A 13,334-nucleotide genomic window follows, 5' to 3' on the forward strand; every position below is an offset into this window, starting at 1 on the left:
TACATTTTGTCTGTTTGTCACATAACACTGTTTTGTGTAGTTCTTTCGTTTATATTCTTTGTCTTTGGGGGATGAACCCTGGCCAAACCGTGCCATGTGTTAGGGGAAGAAAACCTCTTTTTGACAGCACATTCCTGCTCTGTGGTGGTTGTGGTATCACCAGCATATGGCATGCTGGCATCTCTGCAAAGGGGCCAGAGGTCTGAGTCTTAGGAGAAATCTTCAGATACAGACAAGAGCCAAACCTGGTCTTTTAATAACATTTTGGCACATCTACACATGTCATTTACACTAATCAGACCATTGTGCGATTTTGCTTTGGGGGGAAATCAAACTTGTCAGTTTTCTTAATGCTTGTTGTTTATCCCTAATGAGAATCGAGTTAAGTGAAAATTATGTATTAGTGGCATGGGGAGATACTGTCAACACTTGATATTTGATTAAGCATTTGAAAGTTATTCCTCCTAGTATAACCTCCATTGTGTTTTATTCTTTCTCTAGACAAGTTGGCATCAGGAATGGAATGTTTTTTGGGCAAGCTAAACAACTCTGTCCCAGTCTTCAAGCTGTTCCATATGATTTTCATGCATATAAGGAAGTTGCACGAACAATGTACGAAACACTGGCAAGGTACAGTGAACATTGCGGTCACTTCCACGTCTCCTCTTTTACTTCCTTTATCTAATAGAGAAGAGGGGCTGGTGTTCTTTAGTGGTGTCAGAGCCACTTTTGCTGGACACTTCTCTCTTTCAGGAACCCTTTCCTCAGCCAGTCCAGTAATCAGTAGCTCAGTCTTAAGGGACATGTTGGCACTGCTCAGACTGTTCCGATGCTCCCTGATGTCAGTGGAAATGGGTTCTCTCTTGTATAGCTTCAGCTCCGTGGCTCTCGTTTTCTTCCTCTGGAACTGGACAGATGAAGGATTGGCATTTTTTAATCTGGTTATTTTCTTTTATTACATTTGAATTATAGTTTTGTTTATAATTAGAACTGATGGGTTAACGAGTAGAGACTCTAAAACCATTTATCTTCTAAAATTATTAGGTGTGCCAAAAGTTAGTTTTTATAAAAGTTAGTTTTTAGTAATAGTTTCAGTGTGGTTGATTAGTTGGCTTGAGAAAAGGAGATTATATTTACAGTATGGGTATATTTAATATTAATTCAAAGCTCAAAATTTAAAATAAGTCTATGGCAGGCCATGTATGCTCTAAAGCAGAGGTCAGCATATTTTTTCTCTAAAGGGCTAGATAAGGTCTGTGTTCCAAATTCAGCTCTGTTGTATAAAGTGAAAGCCACAGACAGATATATTAGTGAATGGGTGTGTGGTTGTGTTCCATTAAATATTTACTTACCAAAACAGGCATCTGGACAGTAGGTCAAGGTTTGTCGGCCTTTGGAGTGTATTAATGTTCTAAGAGATACATCTTGCACCTCTGTCTTCACCTCTTCCTCTCCCTTCTTATGCATTATTTTGAATATTTATTGAGTATCAATATATTACGTACAAATAGCTGTTGATGCAGCTGGTCCTAAAGAGAGAAACAAGATCTGATCTCTACTTGAGCAGGAGAGAGAAAATAAAAGGAACAGATGAAGTTATCTGGCGTTAGTATGTAGGTCTGAGTGCTGAATGATAAGCCATTTATAATCATAGCTGTCCTGAAGATCCCACCTGTGGGAATGTTGGTGTTACCAAGTGGAAAGTGTGGTTTTTAAATCCTGTTCCAGAGCTGAGGTCAATAGAAGCATTCAGATGAGGGCTGGGAGTGGATGACGGAGCTGGCTAGTGTACTACCGTGTGCTGCGTTCCGAGTATCAAGGTACTCAGGCAAGCTACCAGCCTGAATCTCACTCACATCGGGACGATTTGAAAGAGAGCCATGACACATGCTAGTTCTGAGATCCTTTTAGTCTGTGGAGACACTGTCAGTGGCATGTGGCTGTGCTTGGGGAAAAAGTGCACAGTGTTGCTCTCCTACCACCCTTTGGAAATCCTGCCTCGACTTCATATTCTCCACGCCTCAGGGCAGCTTGCAGTGGGAAGCAGAATTCCTTCTGTCAGGTATACCCCTCTACTCTTACAGATTTCATCCTTCATTTAAGCATAAACAAAACACTCATTTCTTAAATGAATACAGCTATTTATTCTTAAATGAATAGAGCCAATTATTCCTATCTGGAATCTGCAGTAAGATGTAGGTGAGATAAGGCATAGTATACATTACCATGTAGATTATTGAAGGTACGTTTTTGACCTTGAGGCCTTTCTGGTTGCCTTCCGTTTGTGGTCTGCATATTTAATTAGCTTTGGAGCGACAGGACAACTCTGCTCTTCCTTTTCCTCTTCTCTAGCTCGTTAAAACAAGTCCTTTGTGTCGGTAGATCATGACCAAAACCCACAGTATTTCCAAATTTGGGGAATGTAGTTGGTGTCCTTTCAGACAGGTATCTGGGGGTGACTGGCCTTTATATCCTATATCCTAGGCCTCCTACAGTGAATGGTATTTAATTGTGGTATTTTTGTTTAAGAGATAATCAGTTACTTATTGGACTGACGTATGTGATTTTTTTGTTTAGGATTCTGGTAAACCATGTTTGAATAGTTTTTAGATTAAATATTATGACAGTTCTAATTCACCCACTACTTTTCAACTATTCAGAGCTTTATAAAGGTATCCTCAGTATAGAGAAACTGGAATGATAATTTCTGCTGTATTTTTGGTAGTTAATATGGAAAATGAGAAAATACTAATTAATTAGTTCTGCAGTTAAAAGGTGACTAAACAATGGCACTTGAGCCACTTCAATTAAAATGCTAATACTTTTTAGCATATTAAGTCTTACAAGGAAATGTGAAGAAAGATTCTGGAGGAAGACTGGACTTTGCCACATTTGTGTCTGCTTGAGGGCAAGCTGCCAGGTGATTCATGGCCTTTGCTTTGTGTCAACAGCTACACCCATAGCATCGAAGCTGTCAGTTGTGATGAAGCCCTCGTAGACATCACTGAGATCCTTGCAGAGACCAGACTTACTCCCGACGAGTTTGCAAATGCTGTCCGCATGGAGATCAAAGACCAGACGAAATGCGCAGCCTCTGTTGGAATTGGTTAGTGTCCAGCTTATCTTGTAGTCTTTGTTTTACTCAAAGCATTGCTTTGTGATCATTGAATATCATTTAATCTTCAGGAGTGATTTTTTTAGATTTTGTTTTTTTACCGTACTGCATAGGCCCCTGACTTCTAAGACCCTTCTTAGCATCGCTCACATTTGTGCAATACATGAGCTAGAAGTGTTAGAAAGGCAAGTGAATAGTTGATGATAATACTGTCTTCGGGATAAACAAGTTGGAATAGTTCTAGATTTTCAAAAATGGGGAGAAGTGAATTCATTATTTGTTGTAAACATTCTTTTTAAGTGAGCCAAAGCCTCCTTTAAAGCAGGGTGGTTGGGGGGGATTTGGAGTTAGGTGTTATTGTGAGTCTTGTTGTAATTCAGTTACTTTGGGAACTTGAGCTTCCTGGAGTGCTCGACCAGTCCTTCCTTCACTCTCACTTCCAGAAGTCACCCTTATCAACCAGTGGCCCTCAGTGATTGTCCTGTCTCTCCCCAGCCCTTGTCTGTTTTATCTTTAATCCTTGTACTTAGTTTCCTCAGCCGCTCTCATCACTTGTCCTTGTTTTGTTGGCTCTTGCAGCTGTGCCCTCTGGAGCCTCTCTCTGATACCTCAGCTTCCCTGAGTCACCTTCTTTCTTAGCATGCTGTGCTCAGTAGCTCGCACCAGGGTATCTCTTTACTTGTGTTCTCTCCAGTACTCTGTACGTCCCAGGCTTGGGAGGTAGATGTAACTTCCTCTTAGCTTGTCATTGTCATTTCCAACCACTCCTCCATTCTCTTTCAGAAACCCTCCTTCCCTGAAATTCCCTGTTCAACTTTGTACCCTTGGGATTTGAACTGAGTGATGAGACAGAGCGGCCAGTGCTGTGGAAAGGTTTTTATTCTTTACACTTGCTGAGAAGAGGAGAGGGCATGCCGTACCACATAGGGCCACATGGGGAAGCCTCCAGTTTTGGTCAGGAGGCAGAAGCAGGAGTCGGGAAATCCTAGCCCAGAGCCTTTACTGGGGTTTCTGTGGGGAAAGCTGGGCAGAGTGAAATAAACAGCTTTGGATTCGCTATTTTGGATAATCCTGTGGTCTTAGGGCTATAAGTGGGGATCTCTAGTTGCCTGCTACCCAGCCTGGACCATGTAGGGCAGGAAAATACTGTCTTTGTGTGTGAGCTTGATAAGGAGATGGTTGGAGGTGGCTGGCTTGCATGTGAGAGGTGCACTCCTAAGGGAGTTAGTTGTTTGCTCTCCTTAGAAGCTGGCTAGCCCTGGGAGGGCCATCTCCCCCCAGCCAGCAAGAATTTTAAGGTACTAAAACATCGTAAGATACAGAAAATAAAAAACACGATTCATACATTCACAGTATTCCTCCAGTTCTACTCCCTATCTTTGTCCTGCAGATGCTTCTCAGCGTTCATTTAGGCTTATTTTCTGTATTCCGGTATCTAGCATGGGTTTAGTTGTTTAAATTGTACTTCTTTTTAATTTACAGGTGTGACAATATGAGTACATTCTTTTAAGTTCAATCACGCAATCAAAACAAAAATCCCACGTGACATTTCCACTCCTCAGCCCCTTTTGCCTCTCCACAACTCACCACTTACATCGTTTTGGTGTGACTTTGCAGAACTTTTTCTCTTCGTGAATATACATATTTATTCTAGGGAAACACATAGTTATTACATAAGTCTTCGTAAAACTGAGGCGTGTTCTTTGTATAAGTCTTCCATAAGTTGTGATGTCCTTCTCTCACAGAGCCCTGACCCCGTCTCTGTCCCCTGTAGTTTTTCCTCTGCTCTGCTTTACTTCTCCATGTGCACACCACACCTGGGACCTCACTGTCACTGTCTGCTTCTAAGACTCTCCTACCCTCAGTTTCCACTGCACATGTTCTGATTGTATAGTGAGACTTCGGGTTCTTCATGCTCTTGCTCCCCGCGTAGCATGCCTTCGGCTTTATTTCCCTGCTCAGCCTGGACACACTGTTTGGCAGGATGATGGAATTTCTGATCGTTGCCCCCGATGCCTGCAGATCCTATCAGAAGGACAGGGACTGCTTTCTCCCTTCCTTTACCAGAGTAGGAAATGTCGAAATGACACTCGGTTTGGGAACAAAAGAAAACCCCTCTCCAGTATCCATTGCAGGTTATAATCTGTCCTATTTAACAAAATTCTGCCAGTTTTGTGCTGTATTTGAAATGATCAGAATTGCAGATTATTTATTTTCATTGTTTTTGAAAGAAATTTGATAGGTAACCTGTCTGTAGATAGATGTCTTTGTTAAGAAATTTAAAAATAATTGTGGTGAATAAATATTTCTTGAAGACTGTTTTTGTTTTTGTTTTTTTAACTTTATAGGTTCTAATATTCTCCTTGCTAGAATGGCAACTAGAAAAGCAAAACCAGATGGCCAGTACCACTTAAAACCAGAAGAAGTAGATGATTTTATCAGAGGTCAACTAGTTAGTAATCTACCAGGTAAATACAGATCTTTGCTTTTTAACTTTGGTTTACCGTAAAAATCTATTAATGCTTTTCATCGTTTTACAGTTACTCTCTTTTCCAAAACAGGAGTTAAATTTTTTTATCCATGATTGAGTGCCATGAGAAATAGAATTTGGAATTCCTCAATGAATAATCCCTTCAGTTGACTAATTAGGACCTGAATGTTACCTTTTACTTCTGTTTCTTACGTATTTTACTTTAAATGTTTCTCAAGTGGCAAGATCAGGGAATTCCTAGAAATCATTTTAAAGAGAATGTGATGAAATTGACTTTTGGTCCTTTAAATCATAATTGAAATTGTGTACTTCTAGGCCAAATATAAAGTTCTGAGAATCACTTCCCCTATTTATAAAATTATACTGATGGACTCATGACAGGTTTCTGAGTTTAGTAAGCAAATAGCTTTAAAAGTAGAAAATGTATGGATCTTATTAGGAAGAATAAAACCTGAAGACTAAGTATTATGTTTTGCTAACTCAGAGGTAGAAGTAAAATGTCCATCTCCACCTTTCTTCTCTAAGGGCCAGGATGTTTGGTTATTTTATATTGTTGTGTAGTTACTGTGTGACTAATTTAGCTTGTAAAAACCTTTCCATAAAGAAACCATCAAATGTAATTAATTATAACTGAAAAACAGTTCCCCTTTTGGGACCTTGAGGAGGTGTAATTTTTTTGTGTAGGACGATTCATTTCACAATTAATAATTACAGGACAGTTCCTTTCACAGTTATTAGATACTGAGATTTGCTTGCTATGGTGGATACCTCTTTCTAAGAAATTTCCCTAAACCATGCAGTAATCCTTGATACTGTTTCAGATAATCCTCCTATTTGTTAAAAAACACACTGTTTCACAAAGCTCCTGTGTATTTGTGGTGGGGAAAATTCAAGCCCATACATTTTCAGTGAGTTATTTTTAATTCATTTGCTTGTGAAGAGTGGATTTAGTGATATTTTTAGAGGCATAGTCTTAAACCTAATAGAAGTATGTCTGAAGCAACTTAGAAATTTCTGCTACAGGGCTATCAAATATTAAATGACCAAAATGCCATTTTATGGTAGGTTAGTTTTAAAGCTTCCTGACCCCCCTAGTAAATAACTTAAAAGAATGTATTAGTGTTAGTAATGTGAAATAGGACATTTTGTTGGTCAGTTTGAGATTAAACTGGAAGAATAATTAACCTTATAAAAATCAAGCTAGAAAATTACTTTATTAGACAATAGAATTTAAAGCTTTAATAGCACATCTTATTGCAGGCTTCTCAAAGAAGGAACTGGCGTAATGTATGTAAAGCTGCGTGTGAAATAGCATTCAAACTTCTATACCAGCGATCTCTGTTAGCTTGCTCAGGCTGCCATAGCAGCATGCCACCAACTGGGTGGCTTAAGTAACACGGATTTATTTTCTCAGGATTCTGGGGGCTTGAAGTACAAGACTGAGTTGTCAGAGTTGTTTTCTGAGGGCTCTCTCCTTGGCTTGTAGATTGACCGTCTTCTCCCTGGGTTGTCACATGGTCTTTTTTCTTTATATGTCTGTTTCCTAATCTCTTCTAATGGGGACACCAGTCATACTGGATTAGGACCCACCTGTATACAATCTCATTACCTTAATTACCTCTTTCAAGGCCCTATCTGTAATTACAGTCACATTCTGAGGTATTGGGTATTAGAATTTCAACAAAAGAATTTATGTTTTAATAGTCTTTACATTGAATCATTTTTGTTTGGTGGTTTGTTTTTTTTATACACAGTGTGTATTTCCCGAACCTAGTAATCTTACCTTTCACTTTTTTTTTTTTTTAAGATTTTTATTTATTTATTTACTTGACAGAGACAGCCAGCGAGAGAGGGAACACAAGCAGGGGGAGTGGGAGAGGAAGTAGCAGGCTCATAGTGGAGAAGCCTGATGCAGGGCTTGATCCCAGAACGCTGGGATCATGCCCTGAACCGAAGGCAGACGCTTAACAACTGAGCCACCCAGGCGCCCCTTAACCTTTCACTTTAGTTTGCTTGCTGACTAGAGGGACTTTATTTCTTGAAGGGCGAGTGTGAAGTTCCATGTTCTGGTCAAATTCTTAAGCACAGCCTTGAATTTCCTAAGGGATGTCCAAAATATAGTGGGAGGGCAGACAGATTGGCTCCCTCTGGCAAGCCACCTTCCCATGAGGCCTCCTCTCTTCTTCAAAACCAGGTTGTATCCACCCAGAATTCTTCATGTGATTTCCATATGTCTGTTGCCTTTTATCAGATTCCCAGGTTCTTAATCAGATAGATTGAGGACCTTTCGTGAAGGCACCCGAAATGTCACCTTGTTAGACCTATATGGAAGATGGCACTGTGATCATCTTTTCCCAAAGCGTGCTCTATAGAATGCAGGTTGTGTGCCTTTAAAAAACGATTTTGCATGCATGGGGGAACCATCCCTGGTAGAGGGCCTGCTTAGTAAAAGTTGAGAATTGTTACAATAAAGAGATCTATTTATCTTTGTTAAAAAGCAGTGATTTCCCGCAGGTATTTGACGATGACTGTGTAGTGCCTGTTGACATCTTGTGGAACATGCTTTGGGGAAATTTCGTTCTCTAACCAATAGCCAGAAGAAACTCGGGATGGATACAGCTCACCTGTCGTCCTGTACAAGCTCTCTTTGGCCCACTGTGCCCATAAATGTTTACCTGGCACGCAGTGTATCCAGCACAATATACACGATTACCGTAGCTACACGAGGAGAAAACACATTACTACGTTTATGTTTTAGGGGACTCTACAGAATAATGAGTGTATGTTATACTAATAAATAAATTACCTAATGAAATCTGTTTATTTAATGAAAGAAAGGATCATCCCCTCCGACTATTTAAATACAATAACCTGTTTCTATGAATTCTTTTGGATCTTTGCCAGGCCTTTCACCTCATGCATGTGCCCCGACACTGAGGACCTCTGCACCTGGTTCAGCCCGCGCTGGGTTTGGGCCCCTGGCCATTCTCAGAGAGACACCACGGCCGTGTAGGCAGACAGAAAGATCTGCCCTGTTCTCATATGGGAACCAGTAGCTAAGTGAAGCTAGTAAAATTTCAAGTTAGATTAATTACAGTCAAATTAAATTAAAATTCAGTTCCTCGTGTGCACTAGCCACGTTTGGCGAGCACCTACTGGATTGGACAGCACAGATGGAGAACACTTTCATCATCACTTGGACGGTGCTCATTCAGATAGATGGTGAACACTTTATTCTTCAAGACTTCTTCCTTGTCTCTGTTGCACTGTCAAGTCTGGATGCCAGGGGAGGAGACATTACTGGCTGTTTTTAATTTAGAGTAATAGTTACCCTTCAGGGACAGGAAGCCAGGCTTTGTCCCCGTGGCTTACCAAGAGCCTCCACATCTTTTTTTTTTTTTCCCTTCTCTCCTTCTTGGAGATTGGGTCTAAGCTAGCTTGTTTTCCTTCACTTTTTCCTTTTTGGGTGGCTGCACTCAATTTGAGTGTCCTTAGAGGTGCCTCCTCTCCTTATAAATGCTTACGTGATGCAGGCAGTTAAACTAACAAGCCTGTCAGGATTTTGGTGCTTAATTTTTCTCCCACTCAGTATAGTCGGTGGGCTGCCACCCCACGTGCCTCCCTCTCCCGCTCGACGTCAGGTCCTTTCCAGTTCATTAGATGAGCTTGCAGCGGACAGGGTCTTTCCTTCCTCCCTACAGGGACACTTTACTTAGATTAGGTTGATTGTGGTTAATTTGGTGATATTTAATATGCTAGCCTTTCTTTTGTACCAACTAGTGAATAATAATTCTGTTCCACTGTATTGAAGATATTCTCAAAAATGATAGGTTTTCTCCCTGCCCCACGCCAGCACACATAATATTAATTCAGGATTATTGCCTCTTGCTGGTTTTGCAAGTCACTGAGAACGTATCAGCTTTCCAGATCTCTAAGGGAAATATCATGATCACAGTTTGAGAGTGTGGACGAAAGAGACAAAAAAACCTTTCCTGAACGATGAATACTGTGTAGAGTGTCTGACTTCGGCCAGCCTCGTGTATGATTTTCTTCTTACCTTGGGTTTCTCCTCTCCATCTTGAAAAATACTCAGATGGGTTTCACTTAGAATTTCACCTTCCTGTAGGTGGTATTCCTCTGGCAGATTTTGGTGATGTCAAAGCAGACTCTTGTTCTCCCTTCGTACTTGAACTTTAAAGTGGCAAAGACAGGAGGCAGTGCCCTTAACACCTTTCATCTCATCCACGAGGGAATAGCTTTTCTTTTTAAACTTGTTTTACCCACCTCTGTGGCCATAGATCTTTTGTAAGGTTGACAACCTGCTAACCCTGTGTCCTACATAACTGCTTCAAGAGCTGCTTCTGGCAGAACCTGGACTAGACCTTCTACTGAAGACCACTCAGAGAATAGCCACTAGGAGAATGACGATTGATCGGACACCTGGGTGGCTCAGTTAGTTGGGCATCTGCCTTTGGCTCAGGTCATGATCCCAGGGTCCTGGGATTGCGTCCTGTGTCTGGCTCCTTGTTCAGCAGGGAGCCTGCCCTCTGCCTGCTGCTCCCTCTCTCTCAAATAAATAAAATCTTTAAAAAAGAAAAATGATCTAGTGATGAGCACAACATGGCCGACATCACTCTGAGCTTCCCACCAGATCCTGCAGAAGACCGGAAACAGTCTTTTCCTTATTGGTGGAAATTACTGATTTGAGAGTGTGCAGACCATTCTGGTCAGAATTTTAGTTTCCTTAGTTTACTCTTAAGTATCTCTCCTAGATATGTGTACCTTTGTTAAGATTTTGGGCAAAGTGAGAGCAACAGAACACATCAGCATCCTCCAGGTGAGGCTCAAACCTGGCATCTGGAAGAGAAGGACGCAGGGACTGGGCTGCATGCTGGCCCAGCTGTAGGAGGGTTGAGACCTTTTCAGGGAGATAATCTTTGTTGGTAAAAGAAATCTGTCTTGCCCCCACTGCCACTTTGTTTGCTTAGGAACCTCCATCCAGTATGACAGCAATAACGTTTTTGGGTTTGGACCTGTGTCGTAAGTTCTTGTTCCAGTTTCCATTCATAGAAAGTGAGGCTGAAACCCCGTGAAGTGTGGCCATCACCGAAGCCATAGTAGAATCCCTGACCCTCGTTAGTCTCCTCACATGTAGGGCATCCTATAGGCCCGCGTGAAAGTCTGTCACTTCGTTTGTTGATTTTGCGGATAGGATGGGAATCTTGATACTACTCAGTAATGAATAAAGATGGCCTTCTTCTGAGAACTTAGGTAGTTACGCATATTTGAGAAGGTTCACCTATATCGGGAGTTCAAATTGAGGAGTAGGTTCTGGAAATAACTACTAATATTTGCACTAAACAGTTCTCTAGACTATGAGGTGCTTCAGTTATGTCACTTAAGAATTTTAAGGGAGGGGGCGCCTGGGTGGCGCAGTCGTTGCGCGCCTGCCTTTGGCTCAGGGCGTGATCCCGGCGTTCTGGGATCGGGCCCCATGTCGGGCTCCTCCTCTGGGAGCCTGCTTCCTCCTCTCCCACTCCCCTGCTGTGTTCCCTCTCTCGCTGGCTGTCTCTCTCTGTCAAATAAATAAAATCTTTAAAAAAAAAAAAAAAAGAATTTTAAGGGAGGTTATTTTAAACTAGTTGTTTTGTGGGTGAATGATAGTTCTTTCACATTGCTAAATTGTTTTTAGTGGTTTATGTGCAGAATTGAAGAATTATACATATCCCCTTTTCTAGGAGTTGGACGTTCAATGGAATCCAAGTTGACCGCATTGGGAATTAAAACTTGTGGAGACTTGCAATATATGACAATGGCAAAACTCCAAAAAGAATTTGGTCCCAAAACAGGTCAGATGCTCTATAGATTCTGCCGTGGTTTGGATGATAGACCAGTTCGAACTGAAAAGGAAAGAAAATCTATTTCAGCTGAGATCAACTATGGAATAAGATTTACCCAGGTACCAATCTCTTAACAAGTTCTATCCATTTTTTTTTTTTGCCTTGCTTTATCTTTTTGCCTAGTCCCATCTCTCCAGCTAGCTCATACTCTTGTTGCTTAAAGTGAAGACTTGACACTCTTGTTGTTCCTGCAGCTTGCAGGCTATAAAGAGTATCCATGTTTGATTTTGAAAGTGAAAATACTTGAGAATTGTTCAGTGTATAGGAAAATAATGTGGGAGTTTTTCTGTTTGTCTTTCCATAGCCAAAAGAAGCAGAAGCTTTTCTTCTGAATCTTTCGGAAGAAATTCAGCGACGACTTGAGGCTGCTGGTGTGAAGGGTAAACGCCTGACGCTCAAAGTCATGGTGCGAAAGCCTGGGGCCCCAGTCGAAACTGCGAAATTTGGAGGCCATGGCATTTGTGATAACGTTGCCAGGTAAGCTTATGTGTAAAAGGAGTTTGGCTAATTGATATTTCGGTGCAGGTTATTACAATTAATAGGAAAAAGAAGAAAACCAAGGAAAAGTCTGAATAAAGATCTTTTGCTCTGATGTAATCAGATGCTTAGCCCAGGGCCATTGCCCTTGAGTCACTGCCCTCAGGTTCGGCTGGTCACGGAACCCTGTGTGCTTGACCTTCGGAGGGAGTCTTCAGACTGTGGGCTTCTGTGCACGGACAGAAGGAATGGGGTGATGGTTGTGGGTGGCGACAGGGTCCTGGAGAGAAAGGTCAGCACCGTGATTCAGAAAGTGATTTTAATGAGACATTCCCTTTATTTAGGGAGGTATGGCTTCTGTTTCTGAAATGATTAATTACTGTAGTCTCTGCAAACTGGTAGAAAGCATTTAAAATGCCCCCCCCTTTTTAATGCGAGAGCTAATATGAAACTTCATGTAAAGTTTGTGACCAAAAGAAAATACTTATTTTTGTGTACCATTTTGTATACCAACAGTACACCGTATTTTATGTCAAATTAATGGAAGCGTTGACACTTCTGACCCTGAAAGCCACACACAAAGAATTGTGTGTTTAAAAAAAAAAAAAAAAAAGTTTTTTTAAGGGTTAGCTTATGCCAGCCACACCAATTAGTTTGTGTGTATGGTGATGTTGCCAGAAGTCCTGAGAGGGCTGCTCTCGGTCACAGACAGCTGCCAGCTTTGCACACATCTGTTCACCATGAAAACAAGGATTATAAATTTTATGTGAAACATATTTATAAAATATATTTTTATGCAGTTGGTAATCTTTAACTGTTATATTTATCTATTTTAATAAACATTATGATATACCCGTCTTTCAGATGATAGTTAAATACAGTGTTAGTGATCATTTCTATAGTAAGTTGGCTGTTAGGCCTTAACTCTGGGATAGAATGATCTTTTTACACATGGTTTCTATGGGAAAATCAGATCTAGTTTATTAGTTCCTTTTCTGGGAACGTAACTTGGGGCTTGATTTAAGATACATGGGAAGGATCATCCGAAAATGAAATAATTTTTCTTTGGAAAGAGAACTGGCAGTAGAGTTTCCTCTTTTCATGTATGTGTTTTTAAATATCTTATAGTTACTTGGCACTGTATATTTTGGGGGTTCACTCCCTCTAATCTTAATAAGAAAATCAGCCTTCATTCAATCCTTTTTGGAGAATCACATACTCCAAAAAATGTAATTTTAATATTAAAAAAGCTAGGATTGATTATACTTTATTCCCCCGGCCCCCAGTTGAAGGATAATAGCCTTTTTGTAAGCACAGTATCTGCTTGCTGTTGGTGTTTGTTCCATTTTTG

General features: G+C 40.8%; 1 protein-coding gene across 9 annotated transcripts in view; it reads left to right on the top strand.

Annotated features, from left to right (window-relative positions):
• Nucleotides 1–13,334, top strand: part of REV1 (REV1 DNA directed polymerase) — a 66,418-nt gene that overhangs the window by 43,138 nt on the left and 9,946 nt on the right. For all 9 annotated transcript variants that reach the window (XR_004624827.1, XM_011225874.3, XM_002919954.4 and 6 more), the window contains 5 exons: nt 502–630; nt 2,952–3,106; nt 5,464–5,583; nt 11,345–11,565; nt 11,811–11,983. Coding sequence is in view for 8 of the 9 variants with exons in the window: in XM_011225874.3 (XP_011224176.1) it covers nt 502–630; nt 2,952–3,106; nt 5,464–5,583; nt 11,345–11,565; nt 11,811–11,983 (798 nt within the window). In the remaining variant the exon portion in view is untranslated. The remainder of the gene's footprint in view (nt 1–501; nt 631–2,951; nt 3,107–5,463; nt 5,584–11,344; nt 11,566–11,810; nt 11,984–13,334) is intronic.

This window comes from Ailuropoda melanoleuca, chromosome 4 (genome assembly GCF_002007445.2).
Source record: "Ailuropoda melanoleuca isolate Jingjing chromosome 4, ASM200744v2, whole genome shotgun sequence".
NCBI lineage: Eukaryota > Metazoa > Chordata > Mammalia > Carnivora > Ursidae > Ailuropoda > Ailuropoda melanoleuca.